We start from the raw sequence: 24,982 nt of genomic DNA on the forward strand, positions 1-24,982 counted from the left end.
AGGACCCAGTACTATGAAATAACTGTAGTCCTCCCATTTGCAATATTTATAATCCTTGTGTATAAGTCATAGAAAGAAGACAATACTGAAATTCCAAGTTGGATAGTCTAACTGGGAATCTCTCAAGCTCAATGTGTCTTCCTTCTCACTTCTGTTTTTAAGAGAGAATATGATCACATTAACTTGCACATTTTAAGCATAAAAAATAAAGTCAAGCTTGGAGTCATTATTTTCTTAAGCAAGTTGATTTACCTGTAGTCCACATATTAGTGACTACAGCCAATTCTCAATGTGATATTTTGTACGATAAATTTTCTTGAATATTTAATATTAACACTGACTTTACAAAATTTTTGTAGTTCTTTGCTATTAATTTTATAACAATGCAGCAAACATTAATAAGTTGAATTCATCATGTTTTGGAGAAACTGAATGAATAAACAAAAATAAATGACCCACATTTATTTCACTTTCTGTACATTATTGAAGAAGAACATTTTTCAAAATAGGAGACATTCAATTTTAAGTCAATCACCACTCATGGACCATTCAAAATAAAGCACAGTAAACTGCATTTACAGCTTATGAATTAGAATTGGGCCCCTTCCTACGGCCAAATGTCTGGACAATGTTCACAAATCGACGGTTGTACTGGATTCGTCTCTTCGCTCTTCCAGTTTTCTTCTTCTTCTTTTCTTGTTTCTCTACCTGTTGTTAAATGAACATCTCATTATAACATAATGATACAAATAATTTTTAAAAATATAATTCAACAGATTAAAAAATCTATTCACTAAGTGGCAGCAGGAGAAAACACACAAAAAGTGGAAATGTGTGCAATTTTGAACCCAATGTCTCCTCCTCCTGGCAGAAGGGTTGAAGGGAAGGAAGAGTGATGAAGGAAAATGACTTGCAAGGATTACAAAATGGGGGAAGTTAAAAAAAAAACACCCAGAAGACCATGTTGGATGATACATACTGGACAGGATGATAAGGAAATACTTTCCTTCTCTTCCTGTTTGGTAAGTCTACCCTGTCTTGGGAGTTCCAGATGGTTTTTACATATCTCTCACCGTTTCATAAACCTCACCTGCCCTTTTCCTTCATCCCTCTTCCCTACCTTTCAAACCTTCTACCAAGAGAAGGGACCAATGGCTCTAAAAGTTTGAACATTTCCTTTTGTGTGTGTTTTCTCCTGCTACTGCTTGGTGAGTAGATTTTTTATCTCATTAATTCCTTTATTTAAATACAATTTACATATGTCACTGCTCATTTCATTTAAAGATAAATAAATGCATAGGTTGCTGATAACCCCACAATTAAACTATTTCTCACTTTTACTGAGTTTGTGCACACTGCACTGTAAATAAATTTTAAAGATATTAAAACAATCCACATGACTGTTGTCTTTGATTTTGAAATGTAGGATGTTTGGAAGCTATTCAAAATTTTATCAATGTTGGCACAGGTTCTGGAATTGGCAAGGTATAACGAAAGTTAGGTTATTATGCAATAACTAAGAAGAAAGTATATAGGATTTAATAAAAATTACACTTAATTCATATGAAAATTACATAATCTGGGTTTACTTTTAAAAGATAACTTTTTGTCAAGAATTTCATCTGAAATACCATTAAAGCAGTTCCATTGAATTTACATTAACTAGTACAATATGTAATATCAACTAGCATTTGTGGATGCCAAATTAGATTACAGAACTTGCATTTTTTTCCAGAATACTTCGAAAATCAACAAAGTCACACCCACAACACAGCAAGGAAAATCTTTGTCCTAACATTGCCTTCTATATACTTGATGTTCCTTTCTTAATCACAAGAAGTAGGGGAAAGAATCCTAAATGATATGTACCAAAATACCCATCAGTCTTGTCCAGGGTATTATATAGGTTTCCTGAATTCACCATGCACTTTAGATTTTACTAGGAAAAATGTGTTGATTGTTATGCAAATTTAGAGACCTGTTCCTGTTACTGATAAATGTGTTACTACAATCTATTCTGTATTGACATTCACTGGTTTTACCAACTCTCAACCAAATTATCATCACCCAATGTAATCTAGCCCTTGAGATACACTACACTTCAGCCTGCCACCACAACTGAATTTCAGGGTAGTGTGGCACCAAATCAGGTTTAAGAAGGATAACAACAATAGAAAGTAAACTTTTTGGTGCAGATTCCACAGCTGTCAAATAGTGATCAGTGACTACAATTCATTTGGTTATTTCAGTCCGATATGAAATGGAAGCATCTTACATTTGTGTCCTTTACGGGCATTAAAAACTAAGTATATGAATAAGCACTGAAGCTCGCAATGCTGTGTTGAAGAACACTACTATTCCAGCATCAAATCTACAAAGGGTCTTTTTGAAGTAGCATTACAGGTAAGTGACTGCCAAACACTTCTGTCACTCACATGGTTTACATGCCAACACTGCACTAGGGTCTCTGGCGGTCTAAGAAAATCAATTGAATAAAGTCTGTATCACTTATCACCCAGTGCTACCCACACCGAGGGCCTCAACAGGAAATTCTCCCAGGATTACTATATACGAGGGCTATCCACAAAGTACATTACATTTTGGAATTAAAAATAAATAAAGTATTGGAATTTTTTATTATATACAAATGAAAGCCACACTTAAATACTACTTTTCTACATAGTTGCGATTTAAATTAAGGCACTTATTGTAGCGATGGACGAGATTGGAAATTCCTTCGTCGTAAAATTCGGCCGTCTGCGCCTTCAACCACGTGGCGACTATCTTTTGGGACAGAAAAGGTGTGATTTTTGTGGATTCCCTGGAAAGAGGCACTACAATAAACTCTCAAAGGTATTGCCAAACTCTGCATAACTTCAGAAGAGCAATACAAAACAAGTGCAGAGGAAAGTTGGAATCAAAGATCTTGCTGATTCACGACAACACCCGGGCCCACACGGCTAATGCCACTTGTGAAGTTCTCGAATCTTCTAAGTGGGAGGTGTTTCCTCATCTGCTGTACAGTCCCGACCTGGCACCGAGCGACTTCCACTTATTCCTAGCAATGAAGAAGTGGTTGCCTATGCAACGTTTTGATGACGACGCACAGCTTCAAGAAGAGGTGGTTGAAGGCGCAGGCGACCAAATTTTACAAAGAAATTTCCAAGTTCGTCCATCACTACGATAAGTGCCTTAATTTAAATGGCAACTATGTAGAAAAGTAGTATTTAAGTGTGGCTTTCATCTGTATACAATAAAAAATCCAATACTTTATGTATTTTTAATTCCAAAATGTAATGTACTTCGTGGATACTTTAAAATACCATACCAACACTAATATAACATCCACAAGATACTTGTCTGACTGACTGACTAAAATCTTATTTCCAAATTGCCTCACTTCAAATTAAACTATGTAACTTTTTACAGTTGTCTCTTTCACTCTCATCAGGACTAGAGCTACCAACTCTTTGACACATTGACAATCTGTCCCATGAAACCATTCTGCAGTATAATACTTGCCAAATTCATCTATCCACTACCACCTGTCTCAGTCCCGCCAGTAGTAAATTTTACACCAAAGCAATGGAAATTTCTCATCACAACCACCAAACTGGCAAAACAGATTAATGGGAAAGTCCAGAATACAGTTACTGTGCAATCTCTACATCACTTTCAAGAGACCTGAGTGCTTGCTATGCTATATACCATTCATTCAGCTCCTCCCTCTTCATACTAATTTCCACAAACTCTAAACATGCTAAGGGTGTTGTGTTCTATTTTAAGTGTTTTTATCAGCATTACTCTGTGTTGTACTTCCTGAAAACAATTTGATACATAGCCACCGGACAGAACTTTCACTTTCACATATATTACACATTAAACAAACAGAACATGACTAAAAACAAAGTCTCCTTACGCAGCTAACTTCTTATTCCTTGAAAAAGAACACAAACCTTTGGGGTCTGACCCTTGACCTTTCCAGCTCGAGCTAGTGATCCATGAACCTTTCCTCCCTTGAGGCTCACAGTGAAGTCTAATTCAAGACAAGATAGTGCAGACACTAGAACATCATCTGCAACTGGAGCTCCTGCACAGTACAAACTTGCTGAATCCACATCGTCAGCACCTTCCAGGTGACACACACGCTCCTGCAAAAAAGAATATGAAATTATGACAGCCTCACGTAAATAAGGAAAAAGATGTGTTACTTATATTTACTTACTGATCTGTGTTACCATTGATTTTGTGTGTGTGTGTGTGTGTGTGTGTGTGTGTGTGTGTGTGTGTGTGTGTGTGTGCGCGCGCGCGCTATATAACTTCTAAAAACAGAAGTTGTCTGAAAGTTTGTGTCAGTCTCACTAATATGCCGACACTCAGTACGTCAATTATGTTGAGAATTGTTACTTTTACTACTACCAATATTTTCCACTGTCATTTGTGGGTGCAGGTAAATATCAAACCAGAATCTGCTTGTTTCCCTATAATGGCAATTTGCACGTTAGCTGAAGGCCAACATATTAATGCAGTCCTTCATTTACACAAACTGTTGTGTAAGTCTAATTATGAAAGCCAGGATGTGATGCACCAATATTATGAGAAGGCAAGTTACCACTCACCATACAGCAGAGATGCTCTTTAAGTGGCAACTTACCTTCTTATAATATTGTTACATTCTGATCATGGCAGGAACCTTTCACAAGTGTGGTAAAAGTTAAGGCACAAATTAACAGAACTGTAGTTGTTAGAAATTAGATCAGGATGATTTCTCACATCGGCTTCAAGTCTGGGAAATGACTTATTACTCCCACGATTTATTGGCTATATCACAAAGTTATCTACACGGACAAGAAAAATTCATATATTGCGATACGTGCAAATATATGTGCTAATTCTGTCTCAAAATGCAAAAAAAGTATAAATACCTAATAGAGACTATTTCATAGTGAACTGTATCCAGATTAATTATTTTATGAAAAACAGTGATATTGCACGGCTGAAAGCCCAGTTTGGAAAGACAATGTCTGTATGAATGTGTTTGGAAAATAAAAATCACACAAACGCAACAATGTATCAGTGCACTCAGTGCCACAACAATTCTGGGCAGTAGAATAGTGGGTATAAGATATACACCATGGGACACAACACAAGACTGTACAAATGACCTAGCAACTTGCAATGTCCAGTCACATTAATGTGACCATTCTGTCAAAAGCCCGTACAACCACCTTCTGCACTGTGGACTTCTGTGAGACCAGCAGGAAGAGAGTCCAAAAGATTCTTGAAGATACTGACAGCGATGTGAAGCAATGCCAAGTCTTGTGCTGTGGTCAGCTGCACTAGGTCTCTCAGTTGTGGACTGACACAAACTGCCTGATCAAGATGATCCCATTGATTCTTGATTGGGTTTAAATCCAGGGAGTTTCTTAGAAAGAGGAATAAACTAAACTCATCTATTGCTCTTCAAACCATGCATGTATACTGTGAGTTGTGCAGCATTGTGCTATGCCTTGCTGGTAGATGCCATTGTGCTGAAGAAAAACATGCTGCTTGCAGCGAAGGATATGGTCCCCAAGCATAGATGCACACTTGTGTTGATACACTGTGACTTCCGGAATGATGTGATTATTTCAGGTGAGGGGCACGAAATATCATGGTCCTCAGCAGCCTGACGAAAAGTCAGCATGCCAATCTCATGGGTGGGGACGAAGGCTGTCCCCACATTTGGAGCTGTTTGTAAAGAATTAAAGTCTGCCTCCCTTTCCAACCAGCTTAGGGATGAGGCTTGACAGTTCGCAAAATTTCACCACTCTTGCAACAATGGAAGCAGTATCAGTGGGGGATGGTGGGCAGATCTCCATCTAGACTGTGGGCTGCCCTAATATCAATATATATTACACGCATTGCTAAAATATGCTGAATTGAAAGTGGCACATCACAAACTTCACAGAGTGGTGAATCCTCCCACCGAAGGAGGGAGCCCTATGTTAAAAGGCTGTCAGATGTGCAGTCTGGTAAGCAGAACCTCCTTCCAGTGGCGAGACTGACATGAAGTCCGCCATGCCTGTGTGGTCGATTTGATTGACTGCAGTTTGTTTTCTATCACCTGAAACCATTCAGTCTGTCAGAAAGTAACATGATGGTGTGCAACGAGATGGGACATCAATGGACAGCTTCCTTGGCGGCTTTGTCAGCCATGTTTCCCTGTAAGTCATTCTGGCCAGGTACCCAGCAAAATGTGTCCTCCTTGCCATGGTGTTGGAAGCACAGTAAGGAGTCAAATGGTCTACTGGATACAATTGGTGAAGTGCTTGTAGTACACTAAGTAAGTCTGAACAGACAAGAAACCTGGTAGAGTGATGTCTGCAACAACTCTCCAGTGCCATCAGAATGCCATATTTCCGCATCATAATTTGTAAATTGTTCTGGAAGAAGCACTTTAAAAAAATGCAGAACTGAGGACTGCTTCTTGCTAGGATCCATCTGTATAAACAACAAAACTGGTATGTACTTAAAATGGACAAAAACAACATAGGAAAAAAATGCAGTACAAGTTTTCTTCTACTGTGTCAAGCTTAAAATCACGTTGGGCCTCTGAAGACACCAAAGCACAAGGATTTCCATCCCTGGCACTGTATTGTGATGTCTGATAGATGCAGATCCTTGAGACAGTCTATAGCACTTATCCCAAATGGCTTGGTTGCATGGGACCAATTCCTGAACAGCCATTCAAAGGTGCGACACTGCACTATATGCTAATGAGTGTGGTGATGCCTAGATTTTCAGTGCCTGTCGAGCCAACTGGCAGTTCACCAGCCTCTGCACAGAGACTCTGAACTGGGTTGGTCCAAAAGTCTCCAGTCGATATCAGACTGCCCCATGGTGGACAGCATCTAAAATCTTGAGGTAGGAAGTACAGGCTTATCTGTAGACCACACTGCCATAGCCTAAACAGGCTCGAACAAATACCTAATAAAACCGCAGGGGGGGGGACCCCGCTAAGGCATTTCAAAATATTCAATGACTGGAAGCCCTTTGTTCGAAGATCTTTCAAGTGTGGAGATAAGTTAATTTTGAGTCAAATAATACACCCAAAAAGCACACAGTTCCTTGAAAATGTAAAATATTGTCCAACATTGTGAGCACTGGATGGTTAAAGCTTGAGCATGGTTAAAACTGACACATGTAGTCTTCTCTGGTAAGAACCAAAAAACAGTTGTCCTGGTCCAGGTTTCCAACCTCATAATGGTCAGTTGTAGCTGCCTTATTGTCGCAAGATCAGAGGAAAAGTACAAGATTGCACAGTCATCCACAAACGAACAGCATTTTTCAGAGCTCCTGACTGCAGAGGAAATGCCATTCATGATGATGGCAAACAATATGACACTGAGGACAATGCCTCTGGGGAGCCCAACCTCTTGAACAAAGCAGTGAAGACAAGGCATTGCCAATGCAATATCAACAACGGGTCCTTGAGAAAGGATTAGTTAAGAAATTGTAGACATCCTCATAGTCCCCGTACATGTTGTATCTCCAATTAATGTTGTATGCTTTTTCGAGGTAAAAAAACAAACGAAAAGGTTTTGGCGTAAAGACTTCTGTATCACCACCTCCAGTAGAATTAAGTTGTCAAGGGTGGAACGGTAGTGCCTGAAACCACACTGGGAGCAGCTCAAGTAAACTTGGGATTCGAGAGCTCAAGAGTCTTACCTGTACAACTGGTAAGGGCTACAGTCCGGTAACTGGGGGCACTTCAGTCCTTTCCTGGTTCCCAGAATGAAATTAATATGGCCTCCTTCCAAGTTGTGGGGTACTGTCCATCAAACCAGATCTGATTAAAACAAGAAAGAAGCTGTCCTTTCACTTAAGGGCACAGACGACTAAACATGGCATAACGGACCTCATCAGGTCCTGGAGCTGTGTGTCTGGCTGCAGACAAATCTGATTCCAGTTCCACATGGGGAATGGAAGGTTGCAGACTTCCTAATGTGTGAGAAGAAACTGAGCTTCCTCATCTCCGCAGTCCTAGTGAACACCTGAAAAGCAGGAGCTTGTCTGGATGATGTAGTGACAGTAAAAAAGTGTTCAACTAAAACCTGAGCCATGTCTTCTGGCGTGTCCACCAAGACCGCATTACTTAACAAGGCTGTCAAGGAGAATGACCTTGCATTCACTGATCCCTGTATCTGTCATGACGTGTTCTATTAGATCAGGATTATCTGTGGCTAAGAGGTCGAGAGTGTTCTCGCAAACCATTTACAATTCGTGTGCGCTCATGAACTAATTGTTCAAAGTAATTCTCAGAAAAAGCATTTAGTACAATTTCGGAAGACGTTTTCTGTCTACCACCGGCTTTGAACGTGTACTTTCGCCAAAAAGTTGAGGGTAGATTGAAGTCTCCACCAATTATAATGCTTATTTGTAATAAGATTAAATTTTTCTTTGAACCATTCAGCTATTGTATCATCCGAGTCGGGAGGGGGGAGATGTCGGTAGAAGGTGCCAATTATTATTTTGGTATGGCTGTTTAGTAAAACCTCTACACATAGTAACTCGCAGGAACTATCTATTGCAACTTCACTACAAGATAACCTACCACCACCAGACACAAACACACCACCTACTTTCTTTAATTTATCCTTTCTGAACACGGTTTGCACCTAGGTATAAATTTCGGCACAATTTACCTCCGGCTTTAGCCAGCTTTCTGTCAGTGCTTGAAGCTCTGGTACTTTTCCAACACAGCTACGGCAACACCGACTGTTGCTTGATCGATTCTCGTCGTTTCTTTGCCCTGTAACCTTTGAGACTGGAGCCCTTTTTGATCTTTCCATGGACTGTCTAACCTAAAAAACCGCCCAGCCCATGCCACACAGCCCCAGCTACTCTTGTAGCACCTCCTGTGTGTAATGGACACCTGACCTATTTAGCGGAATCCGAAACCCCACCACCATATGGCGCAAGTCGAGGAATCTGCAGCCTACATGGTAGCAGAACCGCCTGAGCCTCTGATTCAGGCCCTCCACTTGGCTCTGTACCAATGGTCAGCGATCTGTCCTGTCGACAATGTTGCACTCTGCCTTCTTCTCACTAGCAAGACTGGCAGTCTTCACCAACTCAGACAGCTGCCAGAAACCAGAGAGAATCTCTTCTGATCCATAGCGACACACATCATTAGTGCCGACATGAGCCACCACCTGCAGTTGGCTGCATCCTGTACCCTTCATGGCATCCGGAAGGACCCTTTCCACATCTTGGCTGAGTCCCCCAGTATGCACATGGAGTGCATATTGGCTTCCTTCCCATCCTTAGCTGCCATATCCCTAAAGGGCTCCATCACCCGCCTAACACTGGATCTCACAATGACAAGCAATCAAACTCTCTGTGCCTGTCTGGACCTCTCCGGAAGACCGGCCACTGCCGCAACAGGTGAGGCCGCCTTTCCTGGCTCAGAAGTACTTTCAGCACTGGGCAGTACCTCAAACCTGTTATGGAGGCATATAGGTATAGCCCTGGGGCCAGCACCAACTTTCACCTTCCGCCCAGGGATTCGCGACCCCGCCACGGATTGCCAATCACCGACCAGCAGGTATGTCCAAATCCGAGGGCGCAGTAGCATCAGAGATCCCAGGCGATGCTAAAGGTTCCAGAGGCGCCAAAGCGTTCGCCTCAGGTGTTCCAATGTCACCGTGGCCCAGGTCAAAAGCCTGGAGCCTGTCTACCATGGCCAACACAGCTTCCAGCTGTTTACAGACAGTGGCCAATTCCTCCTGAATCCGTACACAACAGGTGCAGTCCCTATCCATCCCAAAAAATTTTTTTCTTCCCTTATCTCACAAGCCGTTCAAACCAAATAGATAACTGACAACTACGCAAATTTACACTGTATGGACACTAAAACACGACGTTACAACACTCAAATACTATAATACGCTCAAAATTTGTGAATTAAACTATGCAAGTACTCGATAACACGCAAAGAAATTAATTCTTAAACTATGAAACAAATACGTGAGGCAGGGAGCTTATAGTTTAAGTTTGTGACCTCCTGCCAATTTAGTTTACAGTGCAATACAGTGACTGGAAAACATTTCCATGATGCCACAAATCTTCCCATAACACCTGAATAGGTTTATTTCCTGTTTTACAGTAAGTTCCTTGTCAGTCCTATCTGTAACTTTGTCAAATATGGGACAAATGGCTGTGAAAGCCCATAAAACATCTAAATTAATATTCTCCAGATTTTCTAACTACAGAACTGAGAATGAAAAGGAAAATAATGTTGAGAAATGCTTTAAATCAGAAGCACTAAATTCATTGGTGGGCAAATGCTGCTGCTTCTCTACAGAAACAATTTGTTGATAATTTCAATACAACCAAAAGAAGAAAAAGGCCACTTTGGAGAATGTTTTTGCAAAAGCTAATACCCCTGTCAAACTCCCCAATCACTATACTTTTAATATGTCAATTTCAAAGCATTTAGGATGCTTCTTCAGGCATGTAGCTTGACAACCTTTTCAACCTTTACGTCTCATCATTTCGTCAAAAATAGATGTTGCCTTTTCAGGTCACTAGTTATCCAGATACAAAATAAAGGACACAGACCAAGCAGAAGTAATATAAGCAGACCTCATACTCAATAGCAGAAGTCTCAAGTACTTTGTTCACATTGCCATAAATGTAAGGGTGAAGAAGGTTTTTTATAAGCTATCTTTTCTGAGTGTAGCCTTGCACGGAAGTGGGCATATAGTCCTGTCAACTTGCAGATATACCTTGCAAACGGTGGGGTAGAAAATTTTATTTTTTTAACTCTTTCATATTGTTGAAAAGGTTACAAAACCAAGTTTTGCCAACAAAATTTCTCTTGGGGAAAACTTTCTGCAGTCAAAAAACTTCAAAAATTTCGGACTTTTTTCAGTTTTTTCAAAATATGTTTCATTTGCTCCTATCACTTTAACGTCTATTTTCTTTTTTAAAGAGCACAAAATTCTCTACAAATTTTATTCTTACCATTTTTTTTTCTACTCCCAGTATCAAAGGCACTACAGCGTGTCAAAAAATACCAATTTTTCAAATTTTGAGCATAGTTGCAAGATACCTTATTTTTGAACACTATTTTTTCAGTTTGTTTGTGTAGTATAAATACATTATATATCATGCTGTATGTTGGAATTTACCACCTCACTTTCAGGTATTCAATTTTTCTGTATGTAACATGAGGATTGCTGGGCACCCAACTATTGTGATTCTTACATCACTACCTGAAGTTCACTATGGGCCACCTCAGCCCTGGTATTTGTAAAACTATAAATATAAAAATACATCATTAAGAGGCGCGCGCACGCGCACACAAACACACACACACACACACACACACACACACACACACACACACACACAAAATAAATTGTCTCAGGAAACTGAACTATTATCAGTGCAATAGGCAGCCTAATTAGGTAGGTAATTATTCTTGTGTATAAAGGCCACACAGCTGACATTAAAAATAAGTAGCTTTATTACAATTAAAATGCATTGTGAGTTACTAAAAAATGTTGACAGTTCTGTGTGTGTAATACTTGTAATATTGCACTTAAGCGCACTTGAGACAGATATGAGCATCACTTCCAACGTTTTGATGCGCCAGGTTCCTCAGTGTCACCAGAAATACCTTGAGTTATGAATTCAGGGCCTGTACATAGAGTTGATCCCAGATTGACCTCTTCTTTAAATAGTGAGTCAGCCTCCGCAAGTTCATTGGTTTCGTCAGCGGTTTCCTCAACATCCTCCATAACATGATCTTCACTGTCTTCATATAAAAATTTTGGCACGTTTTCACAGTTGACCCACAATACATTTCTTGCAAATTGAACATTTCAAACCCGCTTTTCTGCAGGAGCACATTCCGCCACAGTTCAGCTTGCCTCAGCATGAAACAATGTAAAGAAGTGCTTCAGGTGCTGGATCTTGGCTCGTTATAATGAACATTGGACCGTGATTCCAGCCCCATTTCTCAGGAGGTTTCCAGTTTCCCATCCAACTTTGGACTTGGTGGCAAGTCTGCAACGAATGATGTTGTGCAGCATCTTGTGTAGGTGGCAATGTGCAAGATTTAGTTTGCTTTTTGTGGCAGACTTGGCGAATAGCTGGTACCACAAATGCTCTAGTGTGTGGGAACTGCTGACACCTCCACTATACAATGCAATAGTAACCTGTTCTCCTGCTGTTATTTCTTCACTGGTAACATGTGGTTTATTGAATGTGCAAAGTGCTGAGGTTAGGTATTCATTTTTCGCAACAATATTGCAGCACGTAACTTTTCCTTGACCAAAAAAGAGGATGTTGCATCAAATCTGCTAAAGGCGTGAGTGAACAGAATATATTCACTGTCAAATTTGTATGATGCAGTGGAAAACCACTTGTCTTCTGCATTTACTCTTCCTGGCTTTAAGAAAAATAAGTTTTCAATGCCTTGCCCGAAACAGGTCATGAGCAAAAGCAGGTCAACATCATCTCCTACAGTGACAACACTTCCAAAATCTTTGGTTCTTGAAATGGAAGATGCTACAATCATAACGTCAGCATCTTGTGCCTGGCTTTGAAGCTGTTTCAGCTATCACCACAGCGTCACCATATTTCTGGAAAAGGTGAGTCTTGAGAGTTCGAATATCAGGACGAGATGATGTGGGTATTTGCTCTAACAGATTGTCCATAGAAAACTGACATTCTTCCATATTGGTTTCCAGGTAGGCAAATATAGCAGGTCGGTAACCTCGATTCTGTCCAGTAGCTGAAACATGGTGAAAGAACTTTCTGCAGCAAAATCTGTGGTACCACCCATGTGCAGCAACCAAATCATTTACATTTTGAATCCGCTCTATCACTTGCTGACAAAATTCATCACGACGTCGTTTAGTCTGTTCTAATACTGTCGATTGCACTTCCAATTTCATTACTTTGTAAACTAAATTTCATTTGGCATATGGCAACCTTAACTGCTTGGTAAAAAAGTCAACAGAATTCCCTTTTGCAAATAAGAAGCATTTCTCTTTGAAACTGAGCTGACCTTTGTCCTGCGACCGACGTAGCATGCCTGTTCGTTCCTGAGGATGTAGAAGGCTAGCTGCTATCATTCTCTCATTAATGTACTTCTTGTAGCATGCTTCATGCAATATCACTTCACTGAGCGTTTTCAAAAAAAGGGTGTGGACGGACTCCCTGTATTTAGCACTACAATCGATAAGTGTGCTCAGTCTTTTCTTTTTCACAAATGGTCCAAATGGCTCTGAGCACTATGGGACTTAACATCTATGGTCATCAGTCCCCTAGAACTATTTAAACCTAACTAACTTAAGGATGTAAATAAAATAGAAAGAAACTTCCACATGGGAAAATATATTAAAAACAAAGATTCCAAGACTTACCAAGCGGGAAAGTGCCGGTAGACAGGCACAATAAAATAACACACAAACATGCACACAAAATTTCTAGCTTTCACAACCAACGGTTGCTTCTTCAGGAAAGAGGGAAGGAGAGGGAATCCCTCTTTCCTGAAGAAGCAACCGTTGGTTGTGAAAGCTAGGAATTTTGTGTGCGTGTTTGTGTGTTATTTTATTATGCCTGTCTACCGGCGCTTTCCCGCTTGGTAAGTCTTGGAGTCTTTGTTTTTAATATAACTAACCTAAGGACATCACACACATCCATGCCCGAGGCAGGATTCGAACCTGCAACCGTAGCGGTCACGCAGTTCCAGACTGAAGTGCCTAGAACTGCACGGCCGGCTTCTTATTCACATTGCGTCCACCACTCACCACAGTTTTTTTCGCAAATGAAACACAAATTCATGTCAGACATACTCATTTTCAGCACCACAACATATACTGAATGGAAGCGACTCCAAACTGTAGGACCCTTATTGTTGTGTGCTAACAGCTGTCAGCGCGCTGTGAACAATCACTAGAGATAAATCGCCTTCCGCCCGCCAAAGAATAAATACGCTTTTGTCCACTAAAGAACAATTCCTACATACTTTTTCTTATAAATGATCATTAACGTCAATCAACTGTAGAAAATGTACTGCACCTGCATGCAATCGTATTACATATTGTAACATAAATAAACTTCACAAAATCCGACGTGAATGTGTTCGTAGTTACTGAATATGATGCTGTTTGTCCTGGCCCTGCAGCAGAGTGGATGGTAAATTCCAATGAATAACATGATGAGTAATATGTTTATACTACACAAATAGAAACTGAAATAACAGTGTTCAAAAATTAGGTAATTTGCCACTTTGCTCGAAATTTGAAAAATTTCGATTCTTTGGTGCACTGTAGCGCCTTTGATGCTGGGAGTAGAAAAAAATGGCAAGAATCAAATTTGTAGAGAATTTTGTGCGCTTTAAAAAAGAAAACAGACGTTAAAGCGATAGGAGAAAATAAAACATATTTTGAAAAACTGAAAAAAGTCCGAAATTTTCGAAGTTTTTTGACTGCAGAAAGTTTTCCCAGAGAAATTTTGTTGGCAAAACTTGGTTTTGTAACCTTTCCAACAATATGAACAAGTTAAAAAATAAAATCTTCTACCCCACCTTTTGCAAGGAACAGGCTTTATTCTGACAGTTTTACCGGACTAATAGACAATAAGCTGTTTAGTCAAGAAGAGACTACAAGCTATTGAAATTTGATGCTACAGAAGAATGCTGAAGATTAAATGGGTAGATGCCATAGCTAACGAGGCAGTCACTGAACCCAATAGGAGAGAAAAGAAATTTGTGGCACAAGCTGAGTAAAACAGGGCATAGGTTTATAGGACACACTTAGAGGCATTAAGGAATTATTAATTTGGTACCACTGGAAAACATGGCAATAAAAATTGTGCACAGAGTCTAAGGTATGAATACAGTAAACATGTTCAAATGGGTGTATGTTGCAGTAGATGTAGATAATGAGGCTTGCAGAAGACAGACTACTGTGGAGAAACAACACCAGAACGACCAAAAATCATGACACACACACACACACACACACACACACACACACACACACACACACACACACACAGTTATCCTCACCTTGAAAGTGCTTTCACACTTGTATAGGTTTTGAATGAGGTTATAGTTATAGGTCATAAGGTTAGAATAATGAGAAATATTTGACTTCCCAATTACATAAAAATATTTTGATTCAAGCAATCAAGCTGGCAGACAAAGGTCACTAGTTGAAATCCACAACAGGTGTGGTAACAGGAATTCCATGACTACCATATGTATGTCTAGACTTCACTGCCTCCCCCCCCCCTCCCCACCCACATTCATCCCAGTACCATGCATTAAAATTAACCTACCTTATCACCAGAGCTGTGCCCAGCCATAGTACAAAAAACATTGAAACTCATCTATTACGGCTCTCCACCTCCGATGATCTACCCTGAACTCATTCCAAAGTTCAATGCCCTGTTACTTTAAAGAAGCTGAAGCACTTGGCTTTTTGTTAAATTATAACATTTATCCATGTCAGTTTCCCTCTAACACACTAAAGCAAATACACACATCTTTCCCAGTTACACTTCTTTCTTTTTTATTTCTCAATCTGCTATACCAGACCCTTTTACAATATCTCCAATATACATGTTTTATGACATTCCCCTTACATTGCTTCTCATGTCACTGCTGCTAGTAAATGGAAATGCCGTGTGGCTAGGGCCTCCTGTTGGGTAAACCGTTCGCTTGGTGCAAGTCTTTCAAGTTGATGTCGATGATAAGGACAACACAACATCCAGTCCCTAAGCGGAGAAAATCTCTGACCCAGCCAGGAATCGAACCCGGGCCATTAGGTATGACATTCCATTGCACTGACCACTCAGCTACAAGGTGCTGCTAGTGATCGTAGTTTATCTACCTGGATGTAATTTCTCATTTCTGTACTTCTCATGAACAAATAAATACCAGTTTTTAAGGGTTGGATTCTGTATCAGAGGCAGATAATAACATACTAATCATAATGAATGTAATGTAAAATGACTAGCTGGATGCAACAGGGCCTACTGGCCAAAATCTTGCAAAGGATTTAAACACTTCAGCAAAAATACGTCATTACAATGATTATATTTATTCTCATGACATTAACACATATTGGGCTTGCAAACAGAGACCAACCACAACCTTCCAGGTGAAAGTTACCCATTTACATTTTTTTTTTTTTTAAGTGTACATCTCTATACTCCCAGCCCAAACTGCTAAGGACAGAAACTTGAAATTTGGAGAAAATGTGGGTCTTTTACTGTAAGCATCATTTAAAAAAAGGAATTTTCAAAAATCCAACCTGAAGGGTGAAGAGCTTTCTTAAAAAGGGTCACAAATAAGGCAATTTTGAAGCTATACCTATGAAAATTGGTGTTTTGTATCTTGGCCAGGAACAATGTATTCCAGCAGTTTTGGAAATTTAACCCTGTGCGGGGAAATAGTGGCTGAAAGCTTGTTTGAAAATATATCATTATTAAATAACTACTAGAGTATTCTTAAAGCTCCATATATGAAGAATGGTGTTTGACTTGTGGGGGTGGGGGGGGGGTCCGTTTGTTTGGAAATTGAACCCCCTGATGGAGTGAAATAGGGATGAGATTTTTTATGAAAATTTTTATTTTTAAAGCTAAGCCTCTGAAAATTTAAATTTGAGGCTCCACTGTTTTTGGAAATTCAACTCATAAAGGGTTGAAATGGTTTTAGACTGTTTCAATGACTCGTTATCACCCAGCCCAAACTACTAAAAATAGAAACTTCAAGTCTGGAGAAGGTGTGGATTTTATACTGTAGGCATCATTGAAAAAAGAGACTGTCCGAAACTGCTCGTGAGGGGGTGAAACCTTTTTGGAAGTACATTGCTGTTATGGGAATTCTGAAGCTACAACTATGAAAACAGGTATTTGGTTTCTCAATCAGAACATTAAAAAATGCATGTTTTAGCATTTTTGGGAATTCAATCACTAAGGGTGTAAAATACTAGGTGAGAGCTATTATTCACAATAAGTAACTACTAAAAGTTTTTTAAGGCTACATCTATGAAAATTGGTATCTGACTTCTCGGTTAGAAATAAAAAAATTCTTTCAGTGTTTCTGGAAATTCAACCCCCAAGGGAGTGCAATACGGGATGAAATTTTTTAAGAAAATATTTCATTAGATTAACAAAATTTTAAAGCTAACTTAATAAAAATTCTCACTTCTCTCAGATATAAAGAAATATCTCCACAAGAACACCGAAGGCATGATTAACAAAAAACTTTGGATTCCAGCTACCAGAATTACTGTTTGATCGGAAATACATTTGTAAAGTACCATTCTTATATAGCCTTAATTAGCGTGAGAACATTAAGGTGTTACAATTTGTTAACAGAATAAAAATTCGATTAAATGAAAAGAAAGAGAGAGAGAGAACCCTGCAACCTATGTGAGCAACAGCAGGCGCTAAAATACTACGATATACGAGTAAATATGTATATTGCACCAAAAGACTTATCTTACACAGGCTTTCTGAATTTTCTTTTCCTGTTTTTAAGATAAAATTGTGTTAAATGTAGCAAAATGCATGAACTATGGTGCTAACAACATTAGCACCTTCCAACCTAACACAGACATTGGATTCAATGACACCAATCTTTCACCAGAACCTCCATTCCATACAATAAAAGCAAAATAGCTTTTGCAATTGGGAAGCTGAGCATGTCATTTAACACATTTGCAGAAAACATGTCTTAGTAAACAGTTATGTGGATCCATCACAACAGGATAGTTTCCTTGCAAAGTTCACCAGGATGGTGGCAACAAGAGAGGTGATCCTCATCAAAGGAAGGAGCCAAATCTGGTGCCTACCTTAACAAGTGGTGCAACAAACACACCAATGACTAGATTCTTACACCCTGTGAGACAAAAACATACAAATATCTATTGTGTGGTCTGCTTAAGTTTTCCCACATCATTTTTGTTGGCTTACATGTCTACCTCAAAATATACAAGACATATCAAAATCTGTAATATCAGAAATTGGATAAACCTTGATACAAAACACCTTGTTATTCGTTTATTTCTTAATCACAATGTGTTCTGCAGTAAGGCAGACCCAATTTCTGATATTACTGTTTTTCTATGCAAACAGAGACCAAATGGAAGAGTTCCAAGATAAAATCATTATATCAAAATCTGTCTTAGCTGAAAAATAGCAATCACTGGACCACTTTTAATACGTTGAACGACATATGGCTCATTCTCACAAAATAATGTTGTTACTTCCTACATGGTATCACTGACTCACATGTGACAAACATTAAATATTGACTTTTGCTGAAACTACTGGGTGCAAAAAAATTATTATGAAAACACACACACACACACACACACACACACACACACACACACACACACACACAGAGAGAGAGAGAGAGAGAGAGAGAGAGAGAGAGAAGTTGAACATGTACATGGGTCACCAAGCTTCAGCAACCAACACGAACGCTAACTAAATTACCTTAATCTGACCGACACACTCGTCTCCTTCGCAGTCAATTACATGATTCGACTGCCCTCGGATGTGAATCTGCATCATTTTCTGTTAACAAAAAATATGTTACAGGAAATAAACTGAACTTTTCAACTCCTATAAATAATGATAGAGCATCAGCTGCAACTGTAACCCAGTTTGCATTACAAAACACGCTGAAACGTAAAATCGTACTTAAGTTTTAACCAATAGAACGAACAACGAAACATCACTGATAAACATCGCTCACCCACGTGTACAATATAACGAACGACCAAACGAAAACGAACAGATTACATCACTACTTATTAATAAAACGCGATTTTCGTGAAGGTCTGAAACAAAATTTAATTCAAGTCACTTGATTCTTACCGAAAGAAATAACTGCACTTGCACAACAAATATTGAACAACTACAATCAACTACCACAGATAGGCAAAGGAATTTCACGAACTTGAAACTGTATAATATCTTTGACTATTCAAAGAGTATATCCAATAACATCGGATACCATTTACTATTTCCCTTTGGTTGAGCAGTAAAGTGCGTAGTCAAATAAAACTATTTTAAAACTTGTTTTGCTAATATGCTGTAGTAGTGAGAGTCAAAATACACAGCTACTTCTTATGACTGTAAAAAGTATTCTGTTTTGATGGCAAGAAGCGGAAATCTGCAGCACGCTGCAAGGATAACAGTAAATGACGCGCGACATTTTCCCGTTGCTAAGGAACTTCCAAACACAACACTATTGATTAGAGTAGCTAGGTTCAGGAGATCTGTTTAAGGCTGAACTATTAATTAGGCTTTAAAACGAAAAGACCAGTACATAATTTTGAATAGCTATGCCACATTTGGTAGAATCTGCTAAGCACAAACGTCCAGATATTGCAGAAAACCTAGTAGACTTCGACGTCTCTCTGCGTGAACGGTAAGCAAGATTTGAATTATAAGTCCGAATGATTTGAATAACATTTTAATGAAAGCGGCACATTGGGCACTGAGATGAAATTAAATAGCTTTAAAAATGATTTCGGCTTCTACAGCTCTATTGAGAGATCGAACTTGTTCTCATAAAATATCCCTGGTGCAGTTATACTTATAGTGTCTGTCTGCTGTTGTTAGTTCACTTTATTGTAACCACGAAATCAACCTATCACCCTTTCTCATTGCTTTATCGTAATATTAATTTTGTTTCTTATCATGCTCTGTGTTCTGTAGACGCCATCATAAATGCTCAAAAGTATATATTAGCGAATGAAAAGCAGTTGTATCTTTGTCTAAAATACAACGCTATTAAAAATTCATTACTGCTCTGGTGTAAACTACTGGTACTTGCTAAATATAGTAATTTTGTTTCTTCTCATACACACTGTGTTCTATATACGCCATCATGAATGTTCAAAGTATATATTATCGAATGAAAAGCAGTTGTCTCTTTTTCTCAAATACAACGCTATTAAAAATTTACTACTCCACTGGTGTAAACTACTCGTGCTTGCAAAATGAAATTGGAATTAAGCCTCTTACATTGAACAGTATTGCTAAATCTTTAAGTTACGTTATCTGGCTGATATCTGGCTCCCACTGCTAGCTTAATGCTTCAAGTAATATATTGACATTTATTAGATAATGATAGTTATGTAGGTCTACTTGTAAGAAAACCTTAGACTTTTATACGATGAATGTGCAACTGTGCCACGCACTTATCGCGAAACTCTTGTCCGCTTATTTATTTACTTATTTATTCATCCATCTTTATGCATCTGCATGCAATCAGTGCCGTGATTACTGTACAAGAGGTTCTATAAAGTGTGACTGACATGATAAGAAACATACTTATGTACACTATGGTGGAACATATAATTAAAGTACACATAATGAAGGGCTTATTCGAATAGTGGTACAAGTCCATTACCTCCACTTTTCTGTCTAAATGCTTCTAAAATTAATGAGCCAAACAAACAGAAACAAAGGTTCATCTCTAGCAAGAAGCCATATGCTTGAATATTTCTAGAATCTCAACTGCAGATTTTTCAGCGCTCATTGAAATTTAGGGCTCTGCATGTCAATATGAACAATAATTACTATTGAAATAAGTCCTTCATATATGTTAGAACAACATAACTGATGCATAAAGATTTCTTCTAGAACTGGCAGTTAAATATGCATCAAAACATTGTTAAATTACCAAGTTTCACATAGTAAAAGGGCAGAGGGCATACACCAAAATTTGCCAGTGTTGTTAATGGTAAATTAAGACCTGAAAGGTTAACACGAGCTACCAGAGGGGACAAAAAACGCAATAAGAAGATACAAGGAAACAATATTATAAATAATTAATCAATTCAGATCTACTTTTGAAGAGTTTTCTAATTCTTCAAGAATGTTAAAAGGTTTCTTTTTCACACGTTTTTCGGTATCATTTGTAAAAATATTTAGAAAGACAGCATGCACGTGCACAGGTATAGTGTTTAAAGGTTTAATCCTACATATACGGAACTGCCTTCCATTTTTTTAAATTCGAGTTATAAGGATGCCTATCTTTAATGCTTGATAAGTATTTTGATAATGAATGAACTGCCTAAAGTTGTAAGTGCCAAAGGTTTCTTTTTGTACAAAAGGCAACAGTACATAAAAAGAGAGACGGCTATTATTATGTGTAATTCTTTGAAATAAGACCTATAAGTATATTATTTTTGGGAATCTCAGAGATGCTCCTGATGGCTTTGTTCTGCCAAATAAAAATATTCCTGGCCCCTGAACAAAATTACTCAGTAGAAGACTACCATAGCTTAGATGTCAGTGAAAGCGGGTTTAATAGGAGTTAATCAGCAATTTCTAAGAAACAGTTGTGCATAATTTTTTCAGTGGATACATAACTCGTGAAATTTTTCAAGATATATCGTTTATGTGACTCTCCCAACTAAATTTTGTACCTAGGTATATGCCAGTTTCATAGTTAATAGCTAATCCACTGGCTTCAATCGACATATTGGATAATCTGAGGAAATCCTTACTTTACTCCTTCAGTCCGCTTACGTCATTCCCATAACTGATGAAAGTTGTATCATTTGTGTAAAGCAGAGATTTGCATGGTATATTGCTGGGCAGGTAATTTATAAATAATTTAAACAGTAGTGACCCAAGGACTGATCCTTGGAGAGCACATCTAGTGACATTCAGTAACTGTGACTGTTGACCTTGTGGCTTACAAGTTGCTTCCTGTTACTGAGACAGGATTTGAGGAGGGTGAGATTTGTATCCCTAATGCCATAACACCACACTTTCTCCAGTAATATTCTGCAGTTTACAGAATTGAATGCCTTGGCTTGAGCAGATAATTTTGATCCGAAAGAGGACTGAACAATAGAAACAAAGTTTTGAACATCTTTAACTATTGATAATTGGGACATAAAGCCGTATTGAGGCTTGGAAAAATGGAAATGAAGTACCATGCTTCTTAACAGAGTGTAGGGAATGATGCGGTAGACCTGAACCACCATACTCGTTAAGGTCCTAATGGAAGTGGTTTGCCATTGCCTTCCACCTACCATAATGGGTATGAATGATGATGATGATGCTGATGATGACACAACACCCAGTCATTTTGGGGCAGGAGTCTTTGAATATGGTTGGAAGATACGATATGTTATCTTAAAAGAATTCTTAAATCTTTTTTTATATCATATATTAGTTGAAAATAATTATAATTTCATTCAGTTTCACATATTAGGTTCGAAGTTACAAACTTCATTAACAGAGTAGTGTCTGAGGTACATACTTACGTCTTAGACAGTTTAATTCTCCTTAAATTATAAATTGTGTGTTATAGTTCATTTTGTTTGATTCTTTTAAAGAGCATTTGCCAATCAAGTATCATCAACAAGGATATTAGAAGAGATAATCTACGAAATTCATTATTTCCACCAACACATTGTCAATTGTTGTTATATTTAATTTATCATGCTGTACTACTGCATTTACTACAACAAGTCAATGTCATATTTGACATATTTTCTCTAGTATTTGAGTTTACTACTACACTTAGATTCAAGTTTTAGTATGGAAACACATTGGAACATTAATTACAGACAAATTCGAGTTAGGGAAAGGTCTCGTTTTGTCATCATGCTAATATTTAACACCAGCAATAAAATTTCTTAAGTTGATTGTGAAATAAGATCATGATGCCGTTATTTTATGAGCAGTTATACCTATTATGAATATATTTTTTTGCTTCTGTTGTTCAAATACTTTATATTGATTTAAATAGTTATTAATGCATTATAATACAAGGCTGTTTCCATTTTCTCATGGGAATCAATACATTGTTCTGTGTTTTTCTCCTCCTCCTGTAGTGCAGCCAAAAGAAGTCAGGATATAGTATCTGTTTTTACTTGCTGTTGTGTACTATCACAATGATAAAACATATCATGCTTAATATTTACACGAATATGAGGAATTTTAGGGTTCACTAATACACCAAAGATTTATATATCTGCACTGCTAACCAGAAATTTACATTCCATCAAAGAAATTAAAAAAAATCCTTTAGACCTTCGAATGTGGAAATTATGCATACCCAAAATGATATATTGAATACTCTAGTCTTTCTGGAAAAATTAACACTAACACTGTAACCTAAAATTTGTAATGGAGAATGTACAGTGAAAATGACAAAAATGAATAAACCTTTCAAATTTGTAAGAGACCATTTTTGATGTGCTTTTCTATAGATAGCTTAAATTATCAAACAATAAGACAGTTCTGTTAGCTAAAATCAACTAATTTTAGGTAATACGAAATTATATTCACTGTCTATATCATAATGAAATTTATATATAAAAATAAAATCGTAATTTACCCTCAGAATATTGATGTTGTACAATATCACAATATTGTAAGAATTTTTGCATAAACTATATATCATACAATTATGAAAAATTAAGAAAAAGTTTTAAAAATGACAACAGCAAAGATCGAGTTCCATTAGTATAACTGTATGTCACCTTCATTGAACATAGAGGTTATTTTTAAATGAGAGGTAGAGAGAGAGAGAGAGAGAGAGAGAGAGAGAGAGAGAGAGAGAGAGAGAGAGGAAAAGAGGTTGATTGAACCTGTAAAGCCAAAATCTTCTTTTCAAGAAATCTTGGGATGCTGTCACCATTCAATTGCCATTTGTGCCGTGGTGTAGCAAAATAGCTCCTTGTCCAGAAACACAAAGTTTTATAACACAAGCTATGTCAAATTTACAGTTGTATGCAAGCTTTCAGAAATATTACCACTACCCAAATCATTAGGTGATATAATCTTATGAGAAGGACTGTGACGATCATCTTCAATTTAAACTTTAATTTGGTTTTTCACACATATTGAGAGCTTTATGTTCATGATTGCCATCGAATATTTCCATTAAACATCAGTTGTATAAACCACACCACTAACAGAAAGTTGGTTACAGACAATGGAACTTTATTATGTGTCTATTAATTATTTCATTGCTAATTGTGTTGTTATTTACAATGAAGTATTTTATAAATATTGCATCTTGATAACATATCAGTTGGGTGTAAATATTAGATTGTTGCAATGAATGTAATGAACTCTGAAGCTTCATAGTGAAGTTGTCCACAAACAATGAACATTTGATGTTAATTTACAGCTGTGGATATAAAATGATTAACTGCTATTGTGCAAGTAGTTAGTTATAAAATATATGCAAGTGAGAGATCGTTTATGTGTCTCAAAGTCAGTACAGAACCCAAAGAAGAGCTATAAGGTACATCATGACTGGTGGCTCTCCAGTGACTTCAAATTTCGATGGAATGGAGTTGATGGAATTTGCTGTCTGTCCTGCACATAAAAGAAGTATCATGAATTTGCAGATCCAATATTTCATAATATTTGTGAGAAGATACCATGATTCCAACAATCTAAAGTAATACACAAGACACAAAATATTCATAACGATAACAATTTACGACCCAGTGGTTGTAATATATAATCTATTAAGCCAACTGTAACCAATTCAATTGCTGTTTCTTTTTGAAAGTAAAAAGTTTGTTACTGTGTATGTGGTTCTGTACAAATTGTTTATAAAGTCTATTGTTTAAAATCTTCTTGAAATAGTAGAAAAATCTGTCAGTAATGTGGTGGGTTAGTTATTTTTTAAAGTTTAATTTCCATTTTTGTGAAAAACACGGCAACAGAACTATGAAAAGTGCTAGTCATCACATGAGTAACTTAAAACGTTACAAATGTTGACGAAGCAACATTTCATTACTTTATTACTGTTTTCATTGTAACTATATAAGAGTTAATTTTTAAAACTTCATACAGCGATGTAGAATTCCACTTAATTTTGTCAAACTTCATGTGGAATGCTTTTCATAGAAACTATTGCTAGCTACTAAGGAAGTTTTCAAACATGAATTATCTGCAGCTCAACTCAGGAGGA

The 24,982-nt window shown here is 37.7% G+C and overlaps 2 protein-coding genes across 2 annotated transcripts in view; one reads left to right on the forward strand and one right to left on the reverse strand.

Annotated features, from left to right (window-relative positions):
* Positions 1–447: 447 nt before the first annotated feature.
* LOC126354976 (FAU ubiquitin-like and ribosomal protein S30) lies at positions 448–18,995 on the reverse strand. The gene is made up of 4 exons (XM_050005061.1): positions 18,898–18,995; positions 18,514–18,594; positions 3,957–4,151; positions 448–708 (listed from the first exon to the last, which is right to left on the reverse strand). Exons 2-4 carry the CDS (start codon positions 18,589–18,591, stop codon positions 583–585), a joined length of 399 nt encoding a protein of 132 aa, XP_049861018.1. The 5' UTR covers positions 18,592–18,594; positions 18,898–18,995; the 3' UTR covers positions 448–582.
* A 51-nt stretch (positions 18,996–19,046) lies between these two features.
* The window catches only part of LOC126354974 (enkurin), a 97,832-nt gene continuing 91,896 nt past the window's right edge, over positions 19,047–24,982 (forward strand). Inside the window, exon 1 of the mRNA XM_050005060.1 lies at positions 19,047–19,453. Coding sequence (XP_049861017.1) covers positions 19,368–19,453 — 86 coding nt within the window. The 5' untranslated portion in view covers positions 19,047–19,367. The remainder of the gene's footprint in view (positions 19,454–24,982) is intronic.

The sequence above is a fragment of the Schistocerca gregaria genome, chromosome 3, assembly GCF_023897955.1.
Source record: "Schistocerca gregaria isolate iqSchGreg1 chromosome 3, iqSchGreg1.2, whole genome shotgun sequence".
Classification (NCBI taxonomy): Eukaryota; Metazoa; Arthropoda; class Insecta; order Orthoptera; family Acrididae; genus Schistocerca; species Schistocerca gregaria.